The 24,112-nt window shown below is 37.4% G+C and overlaps 1 protein-coding gene across 3 annotated transcripts; it reads right to left on the bottom strand.

Moving 5' to 3' along the window:
* Positions 1-2,017: 2,017 nt before the first annotated feature.
* LOC113991628 (SSX family member 2 interacting protein) lies at positions 2,018-23,869 on the bottom strand. 3 transcript variants are annotated; one of them, XM_039388871.1, is made up of 15 exons: positions 23,792-23,869; positions 23,427-23,555; positions 15,888-16,021; positions 15,095-15,261; positions 14,644-14,844; positions 12,900-13,010; positions 11,556-11,691; positions 9,904-9,979; positions 9,658-9,829; positions 8,852-9,002; positions 7,524-7,660; positions 6,926-7,093; positions 5,443-5,554; positions 3,362-3,482; positions 2,018-3,176 (listed from the first exon to the last, which is right to left on the bottom strand). In XM_039388871.1, exons 3-15 carry the CDS (start codon positions 15,928-15,930, stop codon positions 3,023-3,025), a joined length of 1,749 nt encoding a protein of 582 aa, XP_039244805.1. In that variant the 5' UTR covers positions 15,931-16,021; positions 23,427-23,555; positions 23,792-23,869; the 3' UTR covers positions 2,018-3,022. The 3 variants fall into 3 exon arrangements, with proteins under 3 accessions (XP_039244805.1, XP_027583896.1, XP_039244806.1); XM_027728095.2 differs by lacking the exon at positions 23,792-23,869 and having other exon boundaries at positions 23,427-23,692; XM_039388872.1 differs by lacking the exons at positions 12,900-13,010; positions 23,792-23,869 and having other exon boundaries at positions 23,427-23,693.
* Positions 23,870-24,112: the final 243 nt, after the last annotated feature.

The raw sequence follows: 24,112 nt of genomic DNA, 5'->3' as shown, positions 1-24,112 counted from the left end.
CACAAAAGCTTTGTGATAACTGCAAATTAAAAAAAAAAAAAAAAGCTGTACAAGTAATAACTACGCTGCTAATTCAATATATACAGCAAAGCCATTACCCTGCATATACTTCAATTTTCCTTTCAAGAATAATGTTTGCATTGACATTACCTAAATACATCAGTTACCTTGACCTGGTTGAAGTGTACACAGAATGAGCCCTGAAAAAAAAGCTAGGATATGATTTTTTTTGATACACATAGGAATACTTTTATCCTGCTACAAGTCTGCAGAATCTGGTGGAAGAAGTTCTCCAAATTAGGAAGAAGGTTGTTTTGTAGGGAGAAAAAGTTTTCTTAAGAAAAATTTTCATTTATTAGTTTCTTTGCTGTACAGTCTATATTGCAAAAGCTACATTGTATTATCCTTAACCATTGGGGAGGAGAGGTAAAAAAAATTATCAGTTCTAATATGATCCTGGAAAGTAAGTTCTCATACCTAATCAGACTAATATTTATGGTAAAAGCACTCCCATCACAGACTGAAAAAGCAGCAATGTTATATTTAAAGATTTTTGTGAAATGAAACACCACAGTTTAAGGTAACAACTCATCTTTTCAATATCATGCATAGGTAGCTAACAATAGCTGTACGGTAATCAGTCACTGGTAGTCTGTATTTCTTGTTCCTTAGGTAGGGCATTTGTTCATTTACCTCAAATATACAAGTATGAGAAGTGACACACCTGTACTACATTCCTGCAAGAAGCCTCCCTTTCTGTTCTTCAACAGTCTCTGAGTAAGATCCTGCAGTTGTTTCTGACACCACGAAGTACTACACTGTCACCATCTGCGGCAGTCATACCACTATTAGCAGCAGCTTCAGATCTAAAAGCTTCCCAATCACTGTATATAGAGTCATCCAAAAACTGGTTTACTTCTTTACAGAGACAGGACTGAATCTATATCCCCGACTTCCAGGCCTGAGGCCAGCTCAGGACTCAACTGCATACACCCTTCTAGCACAGTTGCTTTTCCTATGGAAGCACTTAAATACATTTCCATAAGATGGGTTACAAAAGCTAAAGCAAAGAATTACTACAAAATGTTTATTATTTGCTAATCACTCTATAGACACAAACAAAAGATTTTGCTCTTCAAGGCATTATTATCCTAAAAGTTACTTCTATGAAGAAAATTAGTCTGAAGAAAGGAAGGCCCAAGTAAAGCAAATGCATGTAAGTGTCCCAGTAAGGCACCCCCAAGCTCACCTTAAGGCAGCAGCAGCCCCTAGTGGCATCTGGATCCTGTCTCAGCCATGGACTTCTGGGCCTGCAGTCACCTCCTGCCTTGAAAATAACTCTATGTGCATAGTACTGTTCTCCCACTTAGTATATTACATTTTTCACTTTGCTTATTTAAATATATTTTTCAATGTGTTTTTATTCTTCCATAACTAAAATTCAGGCAAGAACTGCCCAACATGTTATGGGAAACCCAACAGTAACTATACCCTGCTAAACACCTGCAGCAAATGACATGACTGAGATCACCCATTTACTGGGGAAGAACTGGAGAAACAGAGAAATATGATGTTTTGCCCTTCTAACCCCACTACCCATGCAGCGGAATGCCAACCAAGAATATCATTACATCTGCTTCCTGAAGGGTGCCATGTGAAAACCACACAAGTATCCTCTGCAGTTTACATTGGCTACTACTTCATCTCAAGCAGTAACTCAGTGTACTGAACTAAGCAGGAGAAACTGTTGCTTTCTGCCTTAGCTTCTTGAAGAACTCCAGTTTCTTCTCTTCTCTATGTTATTCCACTGCTATTTTTCTATGTAGTCCAATCACTACATTACACCCAGTTCTGAAGAAAATGGGCAGAGCAGCTATGTATTTTCAGTGAAGGAATCTAAGCTTGAGCTAATTGCCTGCCTATGACCCTGAGAAAGGTAGAATTTTCTTAGACATCTTCCAAAAGGCCAATTACACCAGGATTAGAGCTATACACATGATCACAGACGCACAAAAACTCAACAAGAGGCAAGATGGATTTGTACTGGGCAAGGAAAATTACAGGCATTTAGTCAAGTGAAGGAGACTCAAACATCTTACCTCTACTTGGTTATTTTTATTACATTATAAACAAGAGACTCCCCAAAGGCTACACGAAAAAAATATTCTGGAGTCAATTAAAAGGAAAAATTAACATAATACAAAACCAGCACCAGATTGGTAGACGTTGTATACAACCCTACAGCCATGATAGCTTATACCTTTAGTGCACACAAAACATAGAACCAGGGCTTTTTAGAATAGAATTACACATTTATTGTTCACATTCAAAAGACTTTGGTTCTTGACTGAACCATTGAAAGTCCTAATGCATCTGTAAACTGAGTATCACTATAAAACAATTCAAAATGCAATGTAAAATAATATTTATGTACGCACGTGTTTAATTTCATGGTTTCTCAGCATGACCACTTAGTCTATTTACAAATATATAAAGATTTTGCGCTTTACGTCATTGAAATATCAAAGAGGTATTTTCAAATCACACAATAAATATAGAACCTGTTTTGTTAAAAATCTACAGTATACTGTACATTCAAGTCGAGGCAAAAGAGGATCTAGTGCCAGTTACACTTGAAACATAAATGAATGCTTCCAGTAATTAAACAATTTCTAAAAGTACTATCTCTGCCTGTGATGAAAGGTAACATTAGGATCCAGTATTTCATTACAGTCAAAGTTTCAGACCATTGCTTCATTCATAGAATCAGAGCTTCTGTTACTAGAAAAATATCAATGCTTTTATATATTTTTAAATTGTCTTCTTTCAAGAGTTGCAAGAAAAAGAGGCAAAAAATGGTCTAAAAAATAAAAGCCAGGTGCACGCACATACACACACCACAATTCAGATCACCACATAATCCTCTGGAAGAATGATCAAACTACAGCATTCTGTTTCATTTAGAACGATAAGTTTATGAACAAATGTCTAACAAAAACCCCAGCAGGCAACCCTCAGAAGTCTAAGGCAGTTGTTCCATGTGCAAGTTTCTACAGAGCAGAGTGCCAACTCCAGAGTCTTCCCATGACTTGGTGCATTCTCCAGTTTCTTCTTTGTCATCACTTTCCACCCACAGATTTGGCATGCTATCTCCAGCAATTTTTTTTGATTCAACGCTGGAAGTGGAAAATAGAAAAATGTTACAATGCAAATAAATTATGCTTTGAATAGAAACAGAGTACTAGGTTTATGTTTAATATCCTTTATTATATACCAACTGTAAGGCTTAGATTATGCTTTTAGTCTATGCTCTACATAGAGTTCATCACTATAAAACCATCTACACCATCATTTCACAAACCTGTTATGTGTAATATACTGAGATGTCTGGCAAGGTTCTGCTGAAACAGAACCATTCAACACAGAGGGAGGTTTCCTTTGCTGAGATGTAGATTTCACTAACCAGTTGTCTTGGTCAGAACCTGAGAGATACAAATACCATCAGTTAAACTACAGTGCAACTGGAAAACAGAAAGTACTTCAAATTTTCATGGTCTTCTGCTTTAAAAAAAAAAAAAAAAAAAAGACACAGCAAACATCTTAAGGCATGTTTATAATAATAAAACTTATTGCTACAGATCTGTGCTAAAATTTTGTAACTAATGCTATTGAATCAAGTTATGTTAAAATTAGGATTCTAAATTTGGAAACACAGCATTTGCATACACAGCCACCACTGCAAGTAGTCATATGAAGTTACTCAAATGTAGTTTCTCACTTTACAATTGATAAAGCTTTTTTACTCTTTAAGTAAAGACTTCTCCAGCACGCACAGATAGTAATTAACACCAGCATGAAAAGCAGTAAACTTGTCAGAGTATAGAAAACAAAATTAAAAAGCATTAAGTTAGATGCCTTAGCATTTATATGAACTGAACTATCACTCAAGTCAATGGAAAGTCCTGGCAAACTTGGCAGATCAATCCCTGCTAACTTCTCTCACATTTAGATGTCAAAGCTTTCATATCAAGTGGAAAAAACAGAATGATTCCACATTCTACAGTATTACAGCACTACAGAAGCAAAAGCTTTTGGACAAGTGTTGTGAAAAAGAAAAATTGAACATTAAAAGAACTCTAATGATAAGCTGTGGAGTAACATCCATGTGGAGTATGATTCTCTGTATGGCAGATGTATTATTTTCATTACTATTATCCAGTAGCTTAGGATTAGGATATACAAGATGGAAGAATGCCATTTAGAAGAGAAAATATGACATTAAATACATCCTGAAACACTAGAATTCAGAAAAAAGCAATTGCAAATCAAAAGCTTTAGTGTACAATGACTGTTAAACTGATCTCAAGTTGCTCCCAGATCACTAAATCAAGTCATCCATGAGCAACAGCCAAACAATCTCAACTTTGTTCCTCCTGCGGAAGATAATTTCATTTCACACTTAGAGAAGCAGGAATTGCACAGAGGAGAAACAGAGAGAAGCCAGAACATACGAGGTAGGCTACTTTATCTAACAGGAATACAAATTCAAGCTATATTTACTTGACAGGCAGTCTGCACATTTATCTTTACATTTTGGCTGCCACGACAAGAATCTATTGAAGAGAGATTGTTATTTTCCGTTCCCTGTCCCTTTAGTGTTTGTCTCACGCTCCCCCATCCCTTAGAAAGAAGGTAAGTAATGAATAAATTCTCAGTGAAGATCAAACGCTGCACATGCATGAGGGAATGGGAAATAAATTTACTAACTTGAAAAAAAATCCAGTTGTAGAAGAAAGGAAGCAAATATTTCCATTAAAAACAATATTCAAAACTATGCATCATATAGCCATATTTTCAAAAGAAATTTATGAAATTTGTATCTAAAACCTCAATTATGTATTGCTCAAACTTATTTTCGTTATCACTATGCTCTTTTCATAGCTTCTTTTTTTTCAAAGGATTCTTTTTTACTGAATATATATGTGTACACATTTAATATCACCTCATCTCAAATAATTAATGCTGCCATTTCCACATAATGTTCTTGTTTCCAAAACTTGTTTGTTTCTAATCTATACAGACCTCTATAGGTCATGATTTCTTCAACTGCCCTGGCAAATAACGTGCTCACATTTAACTTAATTTAGTAATTCTCAAAAGTTCCTGTTCCTGACAGCTCTGCTATCACGTACTTGACATTCATCAGATTGTTTCACAAATATAAATTCATCACGTAATTAATTACCAGGGAGCTATGATTTCCTTTTTAAAATGAAATTTTGAACCATTGGTTATCCAACATGTAGAGGCACACAGATACATGGTAAAATTTGTCTTGAGACATTTTGGGTTTTCTAATGGTTTTGCCCATATTTGTGTCTTCTATTTGAAAGGAAGAAAAAGAAACATTGTACAAGAATATAATTTGAACCAAATACTTGCTTCTTAAGAAGGCACTTGGAGTTGTCACATTTTCAGAGTGCTTGCAATCAGCAGTCATACTTAAGAACTGTTGCTTCAGCCACATTCCTCTATCTTCTTCAAATGCCTTTCTCTAGGAAAAGAAACAACAGTTTAAGACCACAAGAACAAGCTTAGTCCGCATTAAACTGATGCTATTCTATTTAAGAAATCACAAGTTGTAACACGTTCACGTAACTAAGGAGAGCCTACAGTTTAACACTGAGTTATTGTCATGTGAGCAAGCTTTGGAGTCCAACAAGGATTAATTGTGGAGGCACTTATTTACAAGCCAAGCCCTGTGGTTTGTTTCACAGGGATCTAACTAATCCTTTCACTTCACCGCTCTCCACTCCAGTGATACCCTCTCCTATCTCTGCCTCCTATGCTCCTCTTCCCCCTCAGTGTAGCACTACCTTTTGGAGGTAGCCCTCATCCAGGGCAGCTGCCAGAAAAGATTACTGCTTGAACCTTCTAAACAGAAAAATTACATTGAAAAGAGCACCGATTACTTCTGTTCAAAACTGGGGCAAAAAGAAAGGGGTTGTTCAATTTTCCAATCCCTCTGAGTACAGAAAAGGAAAATAATGCCTAAATGACATCCTCCAAAAGATCCAATGGTTCTGGAATCAAGCAACAAGCTATTTCATCTCCAAAAACCATTAGTGAAACAGGATGCACCTATGTCAGTAGAAAAACAGAGGAAGCTGAACTCCACTTCTTTCACAAACACCTGCAAAGATTACAGCATTGCTTCTCTTGTTACTTCAGCATATTAACAAGCTGAAGCATTGGCAGTTACACTTATCCTGCAATGTAGTCCTAAACATTTCTGGACAAATATTTATGATTTATTATCACTCACGACTTTTAAAGCTGAATTCAAGGTGCAACACGAAATTCACAAACTCATTAAAATGCAAATGAAATTAAATTAGCCAGAGTCAGGATTTGTCATCATGCGAACTACTGCTGTCTCAGTATCTTCAGTAAAATCTGAAGTATTTTGTATTGTGAGCCAGACAGGTTGTCCATCTAGCTCAGTGTTCTGCCTCCAACAGTGACCACAAGAGATGCTATTTATGAGCATGGCCATGTTCTGCAGCACACTATTTGACTGAAACTTGCATAGGCCTTACTTTTGTAGGAAGCCAAATTTAAGCAGTATCTAAACGATTTAGTTAATAAATTACCAATTTTGGAATACTTAGATATTTCAAAAACTGAAAGAAAATGGTTCTGTTCCAGTTGCAGCAACTGTATTTTCCAATACACACAAAAGCCTTGCTTTTTGAATTGTCAACAGAATGATCTCCTAGAATGACCAAAGATATGTTTCATACAGTATGGAAATGTCTTTTTCTATAGATGCCAGCAAACAGATATGGTTGGATGGTTGCCCTTTAGCATGTATAAGACCACTTATTTGTAATTCATCTTCCATTGGAGCTCCCTTTTCTAATACCTCAAGTCCTAATCTAATAGCAGCTTCTGTAAAACTTCTTCGTTCCTTCTCAAAATTCTTTTTTTGTTCTTGAAATAGTCTCCATTCTTCCTGAAGACGTTCTCTTTCTTCCAACAAGTAGCAGTCTTGTAGTAACAGAGTGGTCTCATCATCACATGTAAGCTGTTGCTGCAGATTTAAAGCAACAAAAGACAGACATTAATTTGGGAGTGACTTAAGAGATGCAGTATTTCCACAGATTCAGTTTTATCAGAAAAATGGTTGAAGTTCAATATGGAAACAATGCAGATATCAAGTTGGTGGATGACGGGGGCAAATTTCAGATAGCAAGGAAAATGTCCCTTTTTCAGGCAGCTGACCTCATCAGCCTTCCTGCCCTTTGTTTAGCTTCTGAAATTATTCCTATCAGGATTAAAAACTCATTAAATTATTAACCAACCCAATAGCACACCTGTACTTGGACCAACAATTAAGACATTTTATTTCAAAAGCATTATCAAAGAAGGGAGAAAGTCTCAGAGGTAAGAAAAGTGGAATGTTAAATAAAAAAAACACTCAAATCCAACTGAGAAAAATAAGAAAAAATAAAGCCTATTACCTGCAAGAGCTGTTGCTGAGTTTTGATCATTTCTTTACATTGCTGAATCTCTAACTCTAGCTTTTCAGTTTCCAGCTCATGGTCTTCTCTTGAAATGACATCTTTTTCATTCCAGGCTCCTGAATGTCCACGTGACACTAAGGGGGAAGAAAAGCTTCTTAAAAACAAATTAAAACATCTCCCACGTTAGAGACTCCTAGCAAGAGCAAAAGGTTTTAGACTACTTGTTTCATCCCGAAAGACAGACACGAAGTGTATTCAAAAGCATTTCCATCGGAGACATGAGATCCCAAACTGGTGCTATACATGTAATCATCCACCAAATCCATTTCAGAAAAAACCAGCAATGAAAACATAGCTGGCTCACATTCCTCAAGGTACACCATGCATCTGCATTGCAATGAGTGTTACACAAAATCCTCACTTGTTTCAGTCATATAGAAGAAGAAAAAAAAAAAAGAGAACTGAAGACTTTTTTCCACTGACATGCTGTTAGCCTGTTCTTCTGAGCTTGTTTTTGAAGGGCTTGTGTGTTCACAAAAATATGACAGTAACTATATTTATCACAGATATAAAAAGAAAGCATTTTCCTTCAAGTCCTGGGAAGGAGAAATGGAGCTAACAAACTGGGATGAATTTTTTCATTTCGGTAAGGGAATGAATTACAGGAATTAATTGTATTTTGTATAATTACATTCTGTTTTGTTTTATTTTATTTAATGCATAGCTAAATCACAATGACTGTAATGAGCCAAGTTTTGATCCCCTGATGCCAGTATTTGAACATTAATTGAATTGTAGAGGACTAGACTATGGTCATCCCTATAAACCAAAAATCCTAAAAGAGGACTTCAAGAAAAGAGTAAATAATTGAAGCATTTTTCCTGATGCTTATTTTTCAGTTAGTTACACCAAATAAAGTATTGCAAGTATTCGTAAAATCCTTTCCAGGGTATAAACATATTCTCAAAGACCATCTGCTCTTTTATTTCCAAATGCATGCATGACCTTCTCAGTCTTACTCCTGACTGCAAACATCCCTATGGTAGTGGCTGCATTTGCTTGCATGGGAAAATAATACTAGGAAAGAATTTTATATATTTTTAGCTGTCTTAATGCTGTTTAACAGCTGGAAATGAGGAGAGTCCAGCACCATACCATCAGCCAGTTTGTTTTACAATGCCACAAGAGGTCTCAGAGATATGGATGTGGCAAGACAAGACTCTTGAGAGGGAATTACATATTTTGCATCCAATTACTTCAAACTGCCACTGCATTACTTATTTTTAATGTATTTTATATATACATGTAATACAGTTAAACATCACCTTGGTTATCCAGCTTTTCAACGTGATTTTTCAACATTCTCCATTGTTTTCTAATGCTGTTTGTAAGCTGCTCTCGCACAGTTTCACAAGATAATTCCCACATATTCTCTTTATTTAACTCTCCAATATCTTCCTCCAGGTCTGACAGCACCTGTAGAAGTAGCAATAAAAAGCTGCAAACCACTTTGCCACTCCAAATATGGGTGTTTATTTAAATATGTGCACGGATTTAATTTATTGAAGAGAAGGAAAACCCTTATATACAGGAAAGAATTTTCCATCCAGGGAAATTTGACTCTCAAGGAGTTCAGTTCCCTGACAGCATAATGCTGAAGAGACAGAAGTGACCCACTTCACTCTGACATCAAAACAGAACTGTGACTTCTAGCAGAGAATCAAAAAATTAATAAAAAACCTCTGATAAATAGTGAATGGGCAGCACACCATTCCATAAAAATATCCTGCGTAAAGAAATATTTAAAATCTGGAAATAAACAAACAAAAAAAAAAACCATGCAGGAAATATCCAATATGCATTGCTACACAGAATTACATACTCGTAGTTACTGCATTTAAAATTAATTCAATGAATGTCTTAAGATTTTCATTGACTGACTGGCAAGAATACACTGGGTATTGTTCACAGACAGCAGAACACTTAAACATGGATGGATTTCAAACAAAGCACATGATGTACAATTCACTGCAAGTCTCATAAGAAGTTTACTTTTTTAAATAAGTGTCACATTACTTCAGCACTATACCAAACTACCGTGGAGATTCAATTTTAACCGAACAATACTTACCAGCCCATCTTCAGACCTTTCCTTAGGTTTCTGTTTCTGTGGTGGGAGAAGTGAAATAATCTCTTTCTTCATTTGCTGAAGAACTTTCTTCAGCTCAGCATTTTCCACTAAAAGCTGTTTTTGGCGTTGTTCATAGTCACTTAACAGAACTTTGTACATTTCTTCTTCATTTCTACAAGAAATAATCTTACAGTAACAACATAACTGCCATAATATATGCCTCAATTAATGTTCCAAGACAACTACCTGGCTTCTGTCTTATCAGTCCTCCATGCACCTCTCTTCCCATCAGCTCTACCAACATAATTTAGAACTTCCATAGCTACAAATGAAAAGGATATTTCAAAATGTGAAAAAACATGCAAATATATAAATATTCAGATGACATTGCATTTACTTGTAGTTATTGCAAAGAGACCACATTACCCAAATATCCCACTCAATCTTCAGACCCATACGAAACCACATTGCCCTGCTTAAAGCAAAAATAAGATAGTGAAAGAAAGAAAACAGGGTTTGTGTTTGGAAGCTCAGAGGGATGTATTCTCATCCTGTCTCATCTTTTTTATGCATTTCTTAATGACACCTTCATCTCTATTTCAACCTTCATATCAATATATAAACTCTACCATCTCTTCTGGCAATAACACGTTTTATCTCCTCTTTGGGGAAAGCAACTTCCCAATGTTTCACAAGGTGTTCCTCAAAACAAAGAAACTTCTGTCTACATTGAATAAAATAAAAAAACCCACACAGCAACAACAAAAACCCAAATCCAACATATGACTACAGATTAGAGCTCCAAGTTTAATCCTAGTTAGCTATCAAGCAAACAGTAACTAGTTTTCAAACCCTGTTATTTTGAGCTCACTGACACTTGAACTAGGACCAGCTAACTGGAATCAAGAACACGTAAGTTTTGCTGACCTCAGGGTGAGGCTTCTAGAGCTTATTGAACAGATACCTAAAGACTTTCTGCAGCCAAAACAGGTGTTCCTGCTACTATGTCTTAACTTGTTTTGCCTTATTCACAAGCACTTTCAGAAAACTAAATGAGCAGAAAACCATCTTGGCAATAACATGAATAGTTTTCTTCTTGGTTTAGTGAACTAAACCAGCTTACTAAAATATAACATGCACTACTGCTGGCAAATAGCTGAGCGTTGTGGAGGTGACGGGTGGAGAAGAGCAGGACTTCCCTTTCATTGGAGATAAATTATATAAATACTCTAAGGCAGATATACAAAGCAAAAGGTACAGGTCTTTTTAAATACATAACAGTAAAACCCATTCATGGTAAACAGCACTGATGAATGTCTTGAACACAATTTTTGGGCAATACAACATATGAGTACTCGTATGATAAAGGAGAGCTGATTTGTCCTCATTTCACATAGCACTAGATGGTACATCTGTCTTGTGTTACTTCTTCTCTATAACTTCTCATTGCTTGTGTTAACCACAAGCAGAATGTAGTATCTCAAGGAGGAAAAGCTCATGTAGTGTGCCTTCCTGATGGCAACTGCTGGGCGTAATACAGCGTTTATGACACTATCCAAATATTGTGATGGCAGCAGCAGCAAGAAAGTAGAGGAGAGATGGCTCTAGCTTAGGAATTGACTGCAAATAAAAATTTTCCTTAGTAAGAAAACCTCATTTTGTAAAGATCAGCATTTGTTTTGTGCTCGGTAAATAATCTTATGGAACACAATATAGAATAGTCTTACACAGTTAGTTAACATGAAATATTGCATGTTTTTTTTAACATTCTAACATCTAAATAAAAATCTATGAGAGGAGGGCCACATTGCCTTTAAAGATAAAAATGCTTAAATTTGCTTCTGGTTAAGATACAGAATATGCTATTTTGCTGCAGTAAAATTCAAAGAGCTACTTACCTATCTTTTTGTCCTTTTTGTTCATGACTAATTGACGTAAGCGGTCCTTTAATTTGTTATATTCTCTCTCTTTCCTCTTCATATCATGATTGTACTGTGTAGCTCTACTTGAAATTATGTTCTGTAACTTCTGAACCTAAAGGCAATCCCACAAAAAAGTGTGTTTCTTCAACTATATACTACAAACACAAATTTCTTGCATGCAAAACATATGCAAAACAATGCTTCTATTAAACTGTATTTCAGGTAAAAGTGACAAAAGGAATCAGAAGAACTCTCCCAACCCATGAATTCTGACCTCAGGAGAGGTAGTCTCTTTTCAGCAGAAACGTACATCATAAGCAACAGATTTTAATACTATAGTTCCTCTGAAGTACAGCTGAATTCATGTTCCAACAACTTGCATAACCTTCTTTAACACCTTTATTTAACAGAGCAGAGAAAGACATATCTTTGCTTTCAGTAATTCATGACCGGGATCTAGGTTTACTCTAATTCTAAAGCAGGCTTGTTAGGTTTACACTAAAAAAAATAAACTCCTCTTCCTGATACAGGAAGGTGTTGGAAATTACTCTATTCCATTTGGTCTAAAAGAATGTTAAAAAATCATAAAGCACATTTTTGACATGTACTATCAATATGTGTGTTGGTTTGGTTCTTTTCTAATTTTCAGACTTAACCTTAAAATATTTAATGTGCTGCATGTTTGTAAGTTGTAACTGTAGGATGTTTACTATATACATATAGTGCTGTGATTCCCAACTGTATGAATATGTTTATGGACACAAAGAACATTCACAGAAACTTAGGAGCCATGTGAAGTACAGTATTAGGGAAGGAGCACACTGGAAACAAATCCCAAACTAAGCAGTGCCATGGTTGTTCAAGTGTTTTCTGATCTTGATTCTTTCAAGACATTTAAGTTTAATGAGACTGTGCCTTTGAGCTGGATTTCCCCCCCACCTCCCTTCTTTATGGTCTTTTGCTCTCCTCTAACTAAAAAAAGAAAAGCCTCTATACACAGATGTTTGAGTAAGTGACTGAATCCTGTTGCACCTCCTCCTTTTTGATATTTCCAAACATTCTAAGAAAGTTGTACTTAAAAGTACAGAAAGTCTCAGAAAACTGCACATCTGCATTTCTGCAATACTCTCTACTATTCTTGTAACTTGGATGTACCCCTTATAGAACCTATTTATCCATATGCAACATGCCAGTTGTCTTGAAAGACAACACTTACCAACAAAAAAAAAAAAAATTAAAAATGAGCAATTACAAGACTGTGCAAAAAAACATTCTTCAATATCTACATAATAACTTGTGTTAATGTACAAAATCACTCACTTCGTCCTTTTCATTTTTAAGTAACTGGTGCAAATTTCTGTTCTTGCTTTGCAGTTGTCTGTCTCTTTCCTGAAGCCCAACTATTTCCCTTTTAGATAATTCCAACTGTTCCTAGAAAAAGTGTTGATAGTTCAGTATCAATAAGAATTAACAGTAAGAGTTAAAAAACCTAACCAACCAAACCAATCAAACCATGCAAACCAAGCTGCCAAACCACCTCACTTAAGATATGGCTTAATATCTAATAGATATTACCTTACATAGTTAGGACTTTTTCATTAAGTCGGGATTCTGTAAGCATGTCCACACTGTGAAAGTGAGGTGGATACTAAGCAACCTGTATGAATTTGGGACTACAATTTTACTGGAACATTTCTGTTAAATAATCAAGGGTATGAGAGTACAATTGACAGAGATATGTAGACTGTGACCACAACAAAGCATATGGGACATGTCACATATATAGAGAAGGCTAGACAGATGATCTCAAAACAGATGATGCAAAACTAGCATTTTAGAAAATTTTGTCCACAAATATGAGACTCAGACCTGAAACTGGCAGCTTAAATGACATCTAAACACAACACACAAGCTCTTTTCCTTCATCTGTGTAGTGAGGGACAAATGTGTAGATATATTTAAGCAACAAGAACTTCTAAGCAAACCACAATTAGATACAGGTAACACAATAGTGCAAGTCAAGAGGATTGCTGTATGGTACTTGAAAGAATTTACGTGAGAAACCTTACAAGCTGACAGCCAAATTAAATGTCCTGGGATTGATGCAGTCCTGATAAGTTTGCCCCTTTCACGTTAAAGCTATCCATGTAGGGAAAGGAACTGGAGTGTTCTGGAAATTAACACGATATAGTGTTTGTATAAAAATGAGTGCAGTTACAAATGACTTTTAGTGTCAAATCAAAATGCAGGACTACTATGATTTTGAGAATCTACAGCAGTATTTCTCAAGGAGATAGTGCTGGCCAGCCCAAGTGAAAAGCAAGCCTAAAAAGCACTGAATCCTGCACTGAAATATTTTTAGGCTTTTTATATTTTATTTTCTTGGCAGAATTAAGAGAAAGACAAGTGTCTTCTAGTATAACTGCACATACAAGTACCCATGAAGTAGCACAGTCTGTGAACTTCCAATATATCAGCTACGCCACAGTGACTGGTCTTGTGCATGTGTTTATCCTGTGATAAAAGGAAGCTTAATAACTTCTACTTTGACAACAGCTTCTGAGCAATTCTTATAAAGAGATTTTGTAGTCGGATATCCAAGGAATCCAAAACAAAAACACATGGAAAAAAATGATATAGAAAAACTGATAAAAACTGTAATGCCCTAGATGTGTTCCCTTATGCTTTTACTTGTTACAGTTATATTGAGAATTTATCTTTTAGAGCTGGGCATACCCTTTTAAACAGTACTAAATCACATGAACTGAAGTGTTTAACATTTCCACCCACAGCATGCATTAACACTTCCAATCTGAACAGTCTTCCCTCTTCCTTGATTAAAGAGGCCATAATTCTAAATAAGCTTTCAGTTCTCTCATTGACTCATATTTCATTAACTTTAAGGCATTTTCAACCGGAAAAATGACTTCAAAAAACCCCCAAATGCACGTGAAAATACAACCACAGATTAGTACTCGGGAGGAAAAAAAAACAACCAAAAAAGCACTTGCTCTTAAGAATACACAGAACTGTACAATATTGGTTGAATGATCTTGCTTTCTACCTTTAATTTAGCATAGCAGTTCTGTAAGTGATCCATATCACTTCCCAGTTTCAGATGCTGCATTTCTACTTCTTCCTGAGCTCGAAGGTTCTTGTGCTGGAGTGCAAGCAATTCATTTATACAATTTATGATAGATATTAAATTCAACTCTTTTCCTTTGGATTCCGCATAAATAGAAGGAAAGCCCAATGTTGTCAATTCCTGGCAAAAGACGAGGGGGAGGGTGAGAAGAGATCAATAATTGGATCAAAGTTCCACAGTTCTCCGAAAGACAGAAACAGTATCGGGTGAAATCCTGTATTAAGGGGAAAAGCCCAAATCCTACTCCCCTACCAACTTCAGCTTCTGAGCACTGAGGAAGAAGCCTTCTTAATCCAGCCAATCTTTTTTACTGCAATTGATTTAATGTCACCTGCACACAACCTCCCATAAACAAAAAGATCTGGCTTACCCTATCAATATAGGATATACTCTGTTCAATATTCTCTTCTGTGCAGAAGGCACTGAAAAAGCTGTGCATGTTTTTGGATGAAGGCAGTGGCAAGCGTAGCACTTGTGAATTCATGCTTGTAGGAGATCTCTTTCTTTCTGAGGTATATTGAAATATATTTTTGCTATCTAAAAGTTGAACATTAAGAAACAAATCAGGGCTAATAGTTTAAGATACATCACATGAAAAAAAAAATCAAATTCCTATGTACTCAAGTTATTATTTACAGAAATTTACAATTCTAGAGCTCAGAATTTCATCTAGAATGACATATATTAAACAACTCACAAAAAATAAAGGATAAGCTTCCACTGAAGATTTAAAGACTCAATAACATTACTTATCCCCCAAGAAAAAGTTGACCAAACTTTCTTCCTTATTGACTTGCTACAACACAATTTTTAAAATTACTTTTTCCTACACAGGTTAACAAACTTGTAAGCAATTTATGAGGCAAGAGAATACGGAACAAGTAAAGAAACCTCTATAAACATGAGATATGCTGATAGGTGTCAAAAAAAATAAAATATGACTAAAACATTTTAAAACCTTTCCATATATATGAAAGGAAAGCATTTTACAGTACCATTTCTGTAAGGACTCAATCCAAGCCAGAGCACTGTTTGTACTACATATTATTTAACTTTCTGTTTATATAGTCAAGTATGCTATGCACAAAACTCCAATCTCTTTCTCTTTAGCAGCTATAACATCGCAGGTAAAATTAGCAAATCCACTAAATTCAAAATATTACCTGATGACAGCACTGGCACAGTAATAGTCTTCCAATCTCCCATAGCAACAAAGACAGGCAGGGTACCTGAGCAACTGGTTCAGTGGTGAAGTATTTTGTACAATTGCTGGCAACGTGTGTTACGTAGGCATCTCCTAAAATAGCAGGAGCATTTTAGATTAAGAAAAGCAGCTAATACAGCTAGAAGATTAAAGCAGGCACAGAAGAGTGACTGTTGAACTTGAACCATGTCAAATTTTTCTACATCTTTACACAGCATTTGGAACTCAGTAAGCACAGCAAATATTACACTGTAAAAATGATGCATCTATCAATATTTAGCCTCAAACTTAACTGTCTTGTAAACACATGAAAATAATTACTCACCCTATAGATAACTCAGTTGTTTCTGTTGATGTACATCAGAGAAAACACAGCAAGACAAATATTAAGTATTTTCCTGTCATATAACCAGGAAGCAATTTTATTAAAGTAAACTTATATGAAGTTTTAATATAAGTCTCTGTGGGATAAGTCTAAGTGAGATTATTACTTAAAGAGAAGTGTTATAAAGGCTCTAGAGAAGATATTTAGCAGAGGGAAAAGAAACTTCTCATAAATATTTAACCATTTAAATTAGCTTTTAGTTATATTGCCTTTCCCTGGCAAGTTGCTTGCTTCTTTGCAGAAATTCCAAAATTGTTGAAGAAAACAAACAGGAGAAGCCTTACCCTGTTGGCACTGCCACTCAGTACTGTAGCGTCCCTCCAGAAACCAAAGGAAAGCCACCCACCCGTAAGAAAGAACAAACTGATTGTCCCCTCACCCTACCTCCACCACACAGTAAGAAGACACATAATAGCATTAATTATCTCACTGCTGGAAACTTTAAATCCAGCTTGGATGCTTAAGATTTGGACAGCACAACCCATCAGCTGTTATGGAAACAAGGATACTTCAGGGAAACAAACTTTCCACCTAACAGGAAAGAAGACTCCTTTTTTTAAATCAATACTTCAGAACAAAGTTTCAAGTCTTTTTTAGATGGACTGTGTAGACTTGTAGAGCAAAGTCTACACAGTCCCCTAACCCCCTGCTAATGTTCCAATTCTATTACAGTCATGTAATAGAATGCTCAGCACTAAAAAAAGAAACAAAAACACCCCTAAAAAAAGTATCCAGCTGGATCAGTATTTCTCCAGGTTCATAAATTTATGTGGAAAAAAGGCAAACAGCTATTCCTCATATGTGTTGTAATTCAGTAGTTCCTGAAAGCTTTCATATCTGAAAGTACACGAAGCAGCAAGAAAACACAGTCAATACAACAATCTAGTTGCTGTTCTTGTTTAGTGAATGTTTTTTCTGTTTTCTCTCTGCCCATATAAATTTATGCATATTTTTCCATTTTTTTCCTCTGTAAAACCAAGATGTCCAGAAATGAATAACTACGCTTTTAAAAATGGAATTGAAAGTATTAAGAGGACACACTTCTTATATGTTAGTTTCATTTCTGTTGTATCCATCAAATAAATGTGTGAACATAAGGGGAAAAGGCAGGAAATTAAGGTACAAGTATGTTCTCGCTACTGACATCACAATCCTGCATTCTAATAAGATATTTCAAAAGGTTGTTAAGAACCTTATGACACATAAATTCCATTAAGGAGGTTGGAAAGTCCACAAAAATACTACTCAAATTTCTGATGCACCCATTATCAGATTTTATCACCTATGTTGCCTGAATATACGGTATTATCAACCCACAGGTCTCCCTACACTGACAATACTATTCTGACACAGCATCTATCCCCGCAAACAATGTTTGACTGGAAGCAGAAACAGGACTAGTCCAGGTGTGCAAATGCAATGATGCTCTAAATTTGAGCCCTGCGAGTCACATGCAGATTCATTCAGTGCAGATGCTTTAGCAAAACTACTCTCTAGTGAGATACTGTTAACAACACAGAAAATTAACACACAAACCCAAGCTCAGAGGGGTGTCTAGTGAAGACAAAGCAAGACTACATAAGAAGTACAACAAAGTCCAGGTAATGAAACTATATTCTTCTCTCAACCTTGAAAGCTCTAGAGCCTTTTGCCTTGAGAAGACAACCTGCAGTCCATTCCGCACTGCTAATACATCAGACTAAAAGCCACCCTCAGTAGTTTCAAGATTTGAAAGGCACGAAACTCAAAAACTTCCCTCAACTGCTAGAACGCTACCCCAAAGTATCTCAAATTATTATGTGTCATCAGACAAGTGCAGTAGCTTTAAAAAAGTAATCATTTCGAGGAGTGGTCAGCATTTTGTACTTGATTTATCTTTACATACTGTATTTCAAATTAAATTCAGATGTACAGAACAAGACAATGCTGTGTCAGCTGCAAAAGAGAGTGCTACAAGCCTTTAGTTTCGTACTATCATCTCCTCAGCTCCACATGGCTTCTACTGCCAGTTCAACACCTCAGGAATGACCTCTAAAGCTCTCTAGTGATTAATATCCATCAGATACATTTCCTTCCCATTACAGGCATTTTCTCGGGAGCAAAATGACACAATATAGCCTCACTGAAGTATGCGAGAGCTGAAGATGAGCATTCCAGATGAAGACAGTGAATGTGAAACTAATCTAGATACAGTGTATTCAGAAGGGGCCTTCTGTACACTACGATGCTCTCTTAATACACCAGGGAACATATTCATATAGAGGATGAAAATGGATAATTCTGGAGCAATATTTCATGTAATTATGGAAGAATTATAAAACAACACGTAATATTGAAAAGTACTTTAGGGACCTTCCTAGGCTATCCTAGCCAACAGAAAAGGCTTTAACCAAACAAAGTAGCAAAAGGTTTTTTGTCTGTTGTTGTTCCCCCCCTTCAATCCTGGTTAGAAAAAAAATGCAATAGCAAGCAAAAATCTAATTTTGCTGTTTCCCAGCATCTCATACTAGTGTAAACAATCCGACTGATTGCAAGTGGGAGAGAAAACCACTAAGCAGCTAAAACTGCTGTAACCACTTAATGATTTGCCTTCTGCGTCCACTGCCTGTACACAGGGATTTATTACAGTTACTTTCCTAGCAGGTTCGATGACTTGCCCATAAACTTGTAACAATCCAGTGCTTTCTAGATGTAATTTTGCCAACTGGCAGCATCACTTCCTCTTCCAAACTAGAAATTCCTGGAGAGGACAAGACATGGATGGACTTTACAAAAATGAGCCTCTGGAATCCACTTTCAAATGCATAAACCATCTCAGCAGAACCATCTCACCGCAAAAAGAAATCTAAATATCAAACAAAAAAGCACCCAATACACACCCCACTAAAATCAGAGAGCTTGATTAATACCGAAGAAGCAGTAATCAAACCAAGGCACTTTTGGAACAAGTAAAGTACAAAAAACCCCAAAGAACTTAAAAAGAAAAAAAAAAATGCTGTCGTGGTAATAACATACCAGAACTTTTTTTGAAAGGCATCTGGGGAATTTTTTGACAAAAATCTACAGAAATATTTCCAGAAACTCCTAGATAACTCACTAATAAGTACATCTTTCTTTTCAAGAACAAGTTTAGAGTAAAGTTTAAAAATAGCACATATCACAAACCCAAAGAGCTGAAAGCAGCTCTTCTTAATTACTATTTTGTGTTTTGGGGGACAAGGGAGGGACCAACAACAAACATGTCAAGATTCAAGACAAAAATCTCATTAAGTAAGCCTGAGTTCAGGCCATATCAAAACTTGAAAAATCACAAGCAGCAGCAAGAAATAGAATTATAAACTTAATACAGTGCAGAACACTTAACATTTCTGAATATCATCCTTAAACATGAAAAGGAGCAGTTGTAACTGGGTCTGTAAAACTCATTCAGACAATCAGCAGAGAATCACTTGTACTGTACTGTGATCACAGCGCTGTACTGTGATCAGATTGCACCATCTGGTCATCTCTAACCTAGACAGGGTGTGATACAAGTTGGAAATGCAGTATCTGGTAACCCAGAAAACTTTTACCCCCCAAAGGTAGAAAGGATATGGAAAGGAACCTCTAGAGAGGTACAATGTCTTGGAAGAAAAGTTTGAAGTCAGCATCGACCAGAAATTGCCAAACATTCCTTCTCTGTATGTTTCAAACACTACTACAACTTGTGACATGCATATGTTTCAACTTGCAGAATTGTAGGGGCGCATACTTAGCATTTCCTTAAAGGCCAATGTGACTTTTTTCCACTAAAATAATAACCAAAAGGAGCTGTGAAGCTGTTTAAAGCTTTATATTTGTCTAGTAATCCGCAGATGTCACACAGATGGCTTTTATCTGGATAGGCACAAAGACACGAAAGTCTAGGTAAATTTAATGTACACTCCAGTCAAGACATTGTAGGTTTACAAATATATCCCTGGTAACATAATGACATATACTTGTTTTAATTCATGTAATTGCCATAAAAGTCCCTGCATTTCCTCTCTTGAGTTTTGACATTCATTTTCTCTCTACAGAATTTTTAATACCAGTTTATAATTAGCACTAATATGTATATTTTATTCAGTGATATTTGTATAGTTAAAAAAATTTCTTACTCTAAAAATGTCTTTTAGCAACTTTTATTTAATCTTGTAACTTTAATGATGGGTCTTGCAATCAAAGCAGACCCCAGATTTTTCCTCCCACACTTAGAATAATGATTAAATTGCCACAATTTTGTATTAGCTTCAAAATGAGAGTGAGGGAATGCCTCCACTTATCCACACTATATGGGAACTTCAAGTAATGTCAGATTTCCAGCTAAACTTTCCAGTATTGTCCAAAGTAATGTGAAAAAGCAAGTCAAACCATCCAGGCTGTGGGTATTAAGTCTCATTCTGAATGCATCATACTTGGAAAATTCCAACTACAATTCTCCATTCTATTTTATTTAAATAAAAAAAATGCACCCCAAAGAAAACCAAATGAACAAATTAAAAAAAAATGAAAATAAATAGTCAATCTTCTCAATCCATATAACGACACAAGAATGTACTCTCACATCTGATAAAATTCAGTGTTCAGTGACTATTCTGTCATGGTCTTTGCCTCAAACACTCAGGTTACAAGGAATATAATCTGACCTACTACCTCAAGATTCAACTCCACATTTTACGTACACAGGTGACTGAAATTCTGTTAATTTAATCACTAAAAAAATTGAAATATATGGAAATGTTTCATCTGGCTCCCAAATTCCTACCCTATTTTGAAGTAACACGATGGATTTCACATTAGCATTTTCCTATCATTAAACAACAGTTCTATTGTTAAGCTTCAAAATTGTATTTCTCTCTTTGTATTTACAAGCCACTTACTACACATAGCTGGAGCAGAACATTCTGTTACCACATCTCTCCATGCCACAGACAAGAGGGAAACCTCAGAAACCATCTTCGGCATGTCCTCCTCATCAACTTTAGCCCAACTCTATAGCTCATCTGTCTCTGCAAAGCAGACAACTTCTTAAAGGAAAGAGAGAAAAAAATCAAACAAACAAAATACCAGAACAAAACAAACCACCACCTTACTAGTTCCGAAAGTTGGTGAGATATTTACTGGGCAGAGCCAGAACTAGTATTCCAGACATCAGAAATTATGAAACTCACAAATTTCAGTAGCATATAACCTAAAAGTTAAATCGGGCATGGAACGCAAGAAGGTAACTGTAACTAGTTTCTCTAAAGATTACCAGGGAATTAAGAGAATAATTCTCATGCAAATTCTAGGTTTCTGTTAATCAAAACAGGTCACAGAACAAACTTGGCAACTGCAAACAGGACTGGTGAAATGTCAGCATTCATTCTGTGGAAGGAAGGTACACTAACAAGTCTGCCACAGTGCTCTGGAAGAAGGAATAATCCAACACACCTGGTCAAGACAGCGTAATTGGATTTTCAAGAGCTTTTTCACAATGTTCCCTCCAAAGGCTCTTAAACTAAGATGTCAGAGGATTTATTAATGACTGATTATAAATGAGGAAGCGCAAAATGCAGGAATAAGGTAAAGAAGGATGAGAAGAGTGTATGAAAGTCCCAAAGAGACAAAAATTAGAATCCCAAAGTGGTCTGTGCAGGCATCTCTGTTGTTCAATAAATTTTAAAAGGGGATGAACAGGTGGTGTATTCATGCACTGTACAGAGCTATTCACAAAATTAAACACCCAGACTGACAAACTGCAGAAGGTTGTTCTCATACTAAATAAATGTGTGATAAAAATCAGCAGCTGAAATTCCTTGTTCACAAATGCAAACTAAACAACGAAAAAGACAACTCTGCTATGTACTTAAACCAACAGCCTCTAATTAGGCATTATCATGCAGGAAGAGATCCCAGGGTCACTATGATTAGTCCTCTGGAAATAACAGCTCACAGGCAGTTAACAGTACACGGGACCAGAGGACAGAAGGAGACCATCATTATGCCTCTGTATGAACACCAAGCTTCTCCAGCCTAAAATATCACACAGGTACAACCTTCCCTGTAAAAAAAGGCAGAATGGACCTGAATACAGTGCACCAAGGTCAACCAATGCTTTCATCCAGGAAACTAATAAGCTATGACTTTTCAGGTAGAAGAGGAAACAGCTAGAGAAACAGGACCAACATACAGAAAACAAATATTCATTGCTTCTTTTAACACAGCAGTTATAAAGAGTGCAATGTGACATTCACTGCAACAGCTGGAAAATAAGGGCATTTTTCCATATAAAATATAGTTAAACTATGGACTTACATCACCATAAGGTGCTGTGAATATAAATAATAAATTGCTTCTAATTCTTTGAAAAACATCCATCAGCAGCTATTAAATTAAAAAAGCCAGCTACAACCTCTGCTCAGAAATCCTTCAGCTCCAGACTGCAGTATACTGGGAGGATACATAGATAAAAGCATTGCTGTACAGCCACCCTATACTTACCATCTTTTCCTTAGCATCTGCTGCCAGCTTCAGAAACAAGATATTGAACCCAATGAGCCTGGTATTACCCTCTCCTATGCTTTTCCCAGTCCAAATTATAACTGATAGTACCACAGCTTTCTGCTCCCCTTCCCTCACCAAGAAAGATCCCCAAAATAACATCTTTCCTGCTAAACCCTTACAACGTGAAATCTCCATTAATTGTATCAAATCGTCTCTCTAAGTCTCCTTTCTAAGTTCACTATTAAAATTTATCTAATACATTCACATTTTACTTCGAATGCCTCCTATTTTAAGTCGTTGCCCTGAAATTCCTATCATACCTTGGCAGCCCATGGAGCCCTGCATAACTGTTTCACTGACAGCACAGCAAAGCAACAGAGCATTCTACAAAAACAGGGCATGCAGTAACACTACAAATTGGTCTCGCATTACGATTTGATCTTCAAACTGAGTTGAGCTTCGCTGCAAGTAAATACAATTTTAAACAACATTTAAAAAAATGCCCAGGTCATTCACGGAACCTGTCCTCTTACATCACGTGAACCACTACCTCAACCCGAGCAGCCACAAATTCCCTGTCTCAGTAGAAAGCTTTAGGGCTCCCACCTCCGAGCATCTGCCGCTTGTAGCTTCACAGAGATAACGAAACGCCGGGCCTTTGAGCGCGGAGGGGGAACAGCCGGCAAAGCCCAGCCGAACCGCAACTCTCCCTCCTCCCTGCGGGTCAGCCGGAGCCTGATAGAAGGGAGCACATGTCAAGACCCACCGCACCGCCGCGGCCAGAGGCTGCTGCCCCCGTATAGGGCCCTTCCCCGGCCCGGGGCGAGCCCAGACCGCGGCACGCCGAGCCCGTGGGCGGGATTGCCCAGCGCAGCGCCGGTCCCTAAGCGCCCGTCCCGCCGCGCCCCAGCCGCTGCCCCACCGGCCGCCGCCTCCCCCGCGCCCCGCCCGCGGCCGCCGAGCGCCGTTACCGCCGCGCGTGGGGCGGAACCGGCCCCGCCGGACGCTCCTCCTGCGCCGCCGCTGCCGGGGAGGAGGAGCCCGCGCACCCACCACCTGCTGCGGCTGCAGGGACGAGCAAGATACCCCTCCTGAGCGAGCCCCGCGGCCAGTACGGCCCTCGGCCGGGCCCCGCGGGGTTAAAGCACCGCCCCGCCCCGCGCCGCCCCGCCGCCATTGGCCGGGCGGTTGCCGGGAGACCTTGGACGGCACCTGCTCCGCGCCCGCCGGGGCGGTGCAAGCTCGGCCCGGGCAGGGTAACGCCTCGGGCACCTGTTGGCGGCCCCGAGGGC

The sequence above is a fragment of the Pipra filicauda genome, unplaced genomic scaffold (assembly GCF_003945595.2).
Source record: "Pipra filicauda isolate LSUMZ 115617 unplaced genomic scaffold, ASM394559v2 scaffold692_size275598_pilon, whole genome shotgun sequence".
In the NCBI taxonomy this organism is placed as follows: Eukaryota; Metazoa; Chordata; class Aves; order Passeriformes; family Pipridae; genus Pipra; species Pipra filicauda.
Note: the sequence above shows the minus strand (reverse complement) of the source record. Positions and strands in the feature narration are given on the sequence as shown.

Excerpts from the sequence above, each read along its gene's own strand:
- LOC113991628 (XM_039388871.1), bottom strand. The coding sequence starts at position 15,930 with ATGGGAGATTGGAAGACTATTACTGTGCCAGTGCTGTCATCAG. Across the intron at positions 11,692-12,899 it reads TTAAAAATGAAAAGGACGAA|GTTCAGAAGTTACAGAACAT; the intron begins GTGAGTGATTTT and ends GATTGCCTTTAG. Across the intron at positions 9,980-11,555 it reads CAAAAAGGACAAAAAGATAG|CTATGGAAGTTCTAAATTAT; the intron begins GTAAGTAGCTCT and ends TTTCATTTGTAG.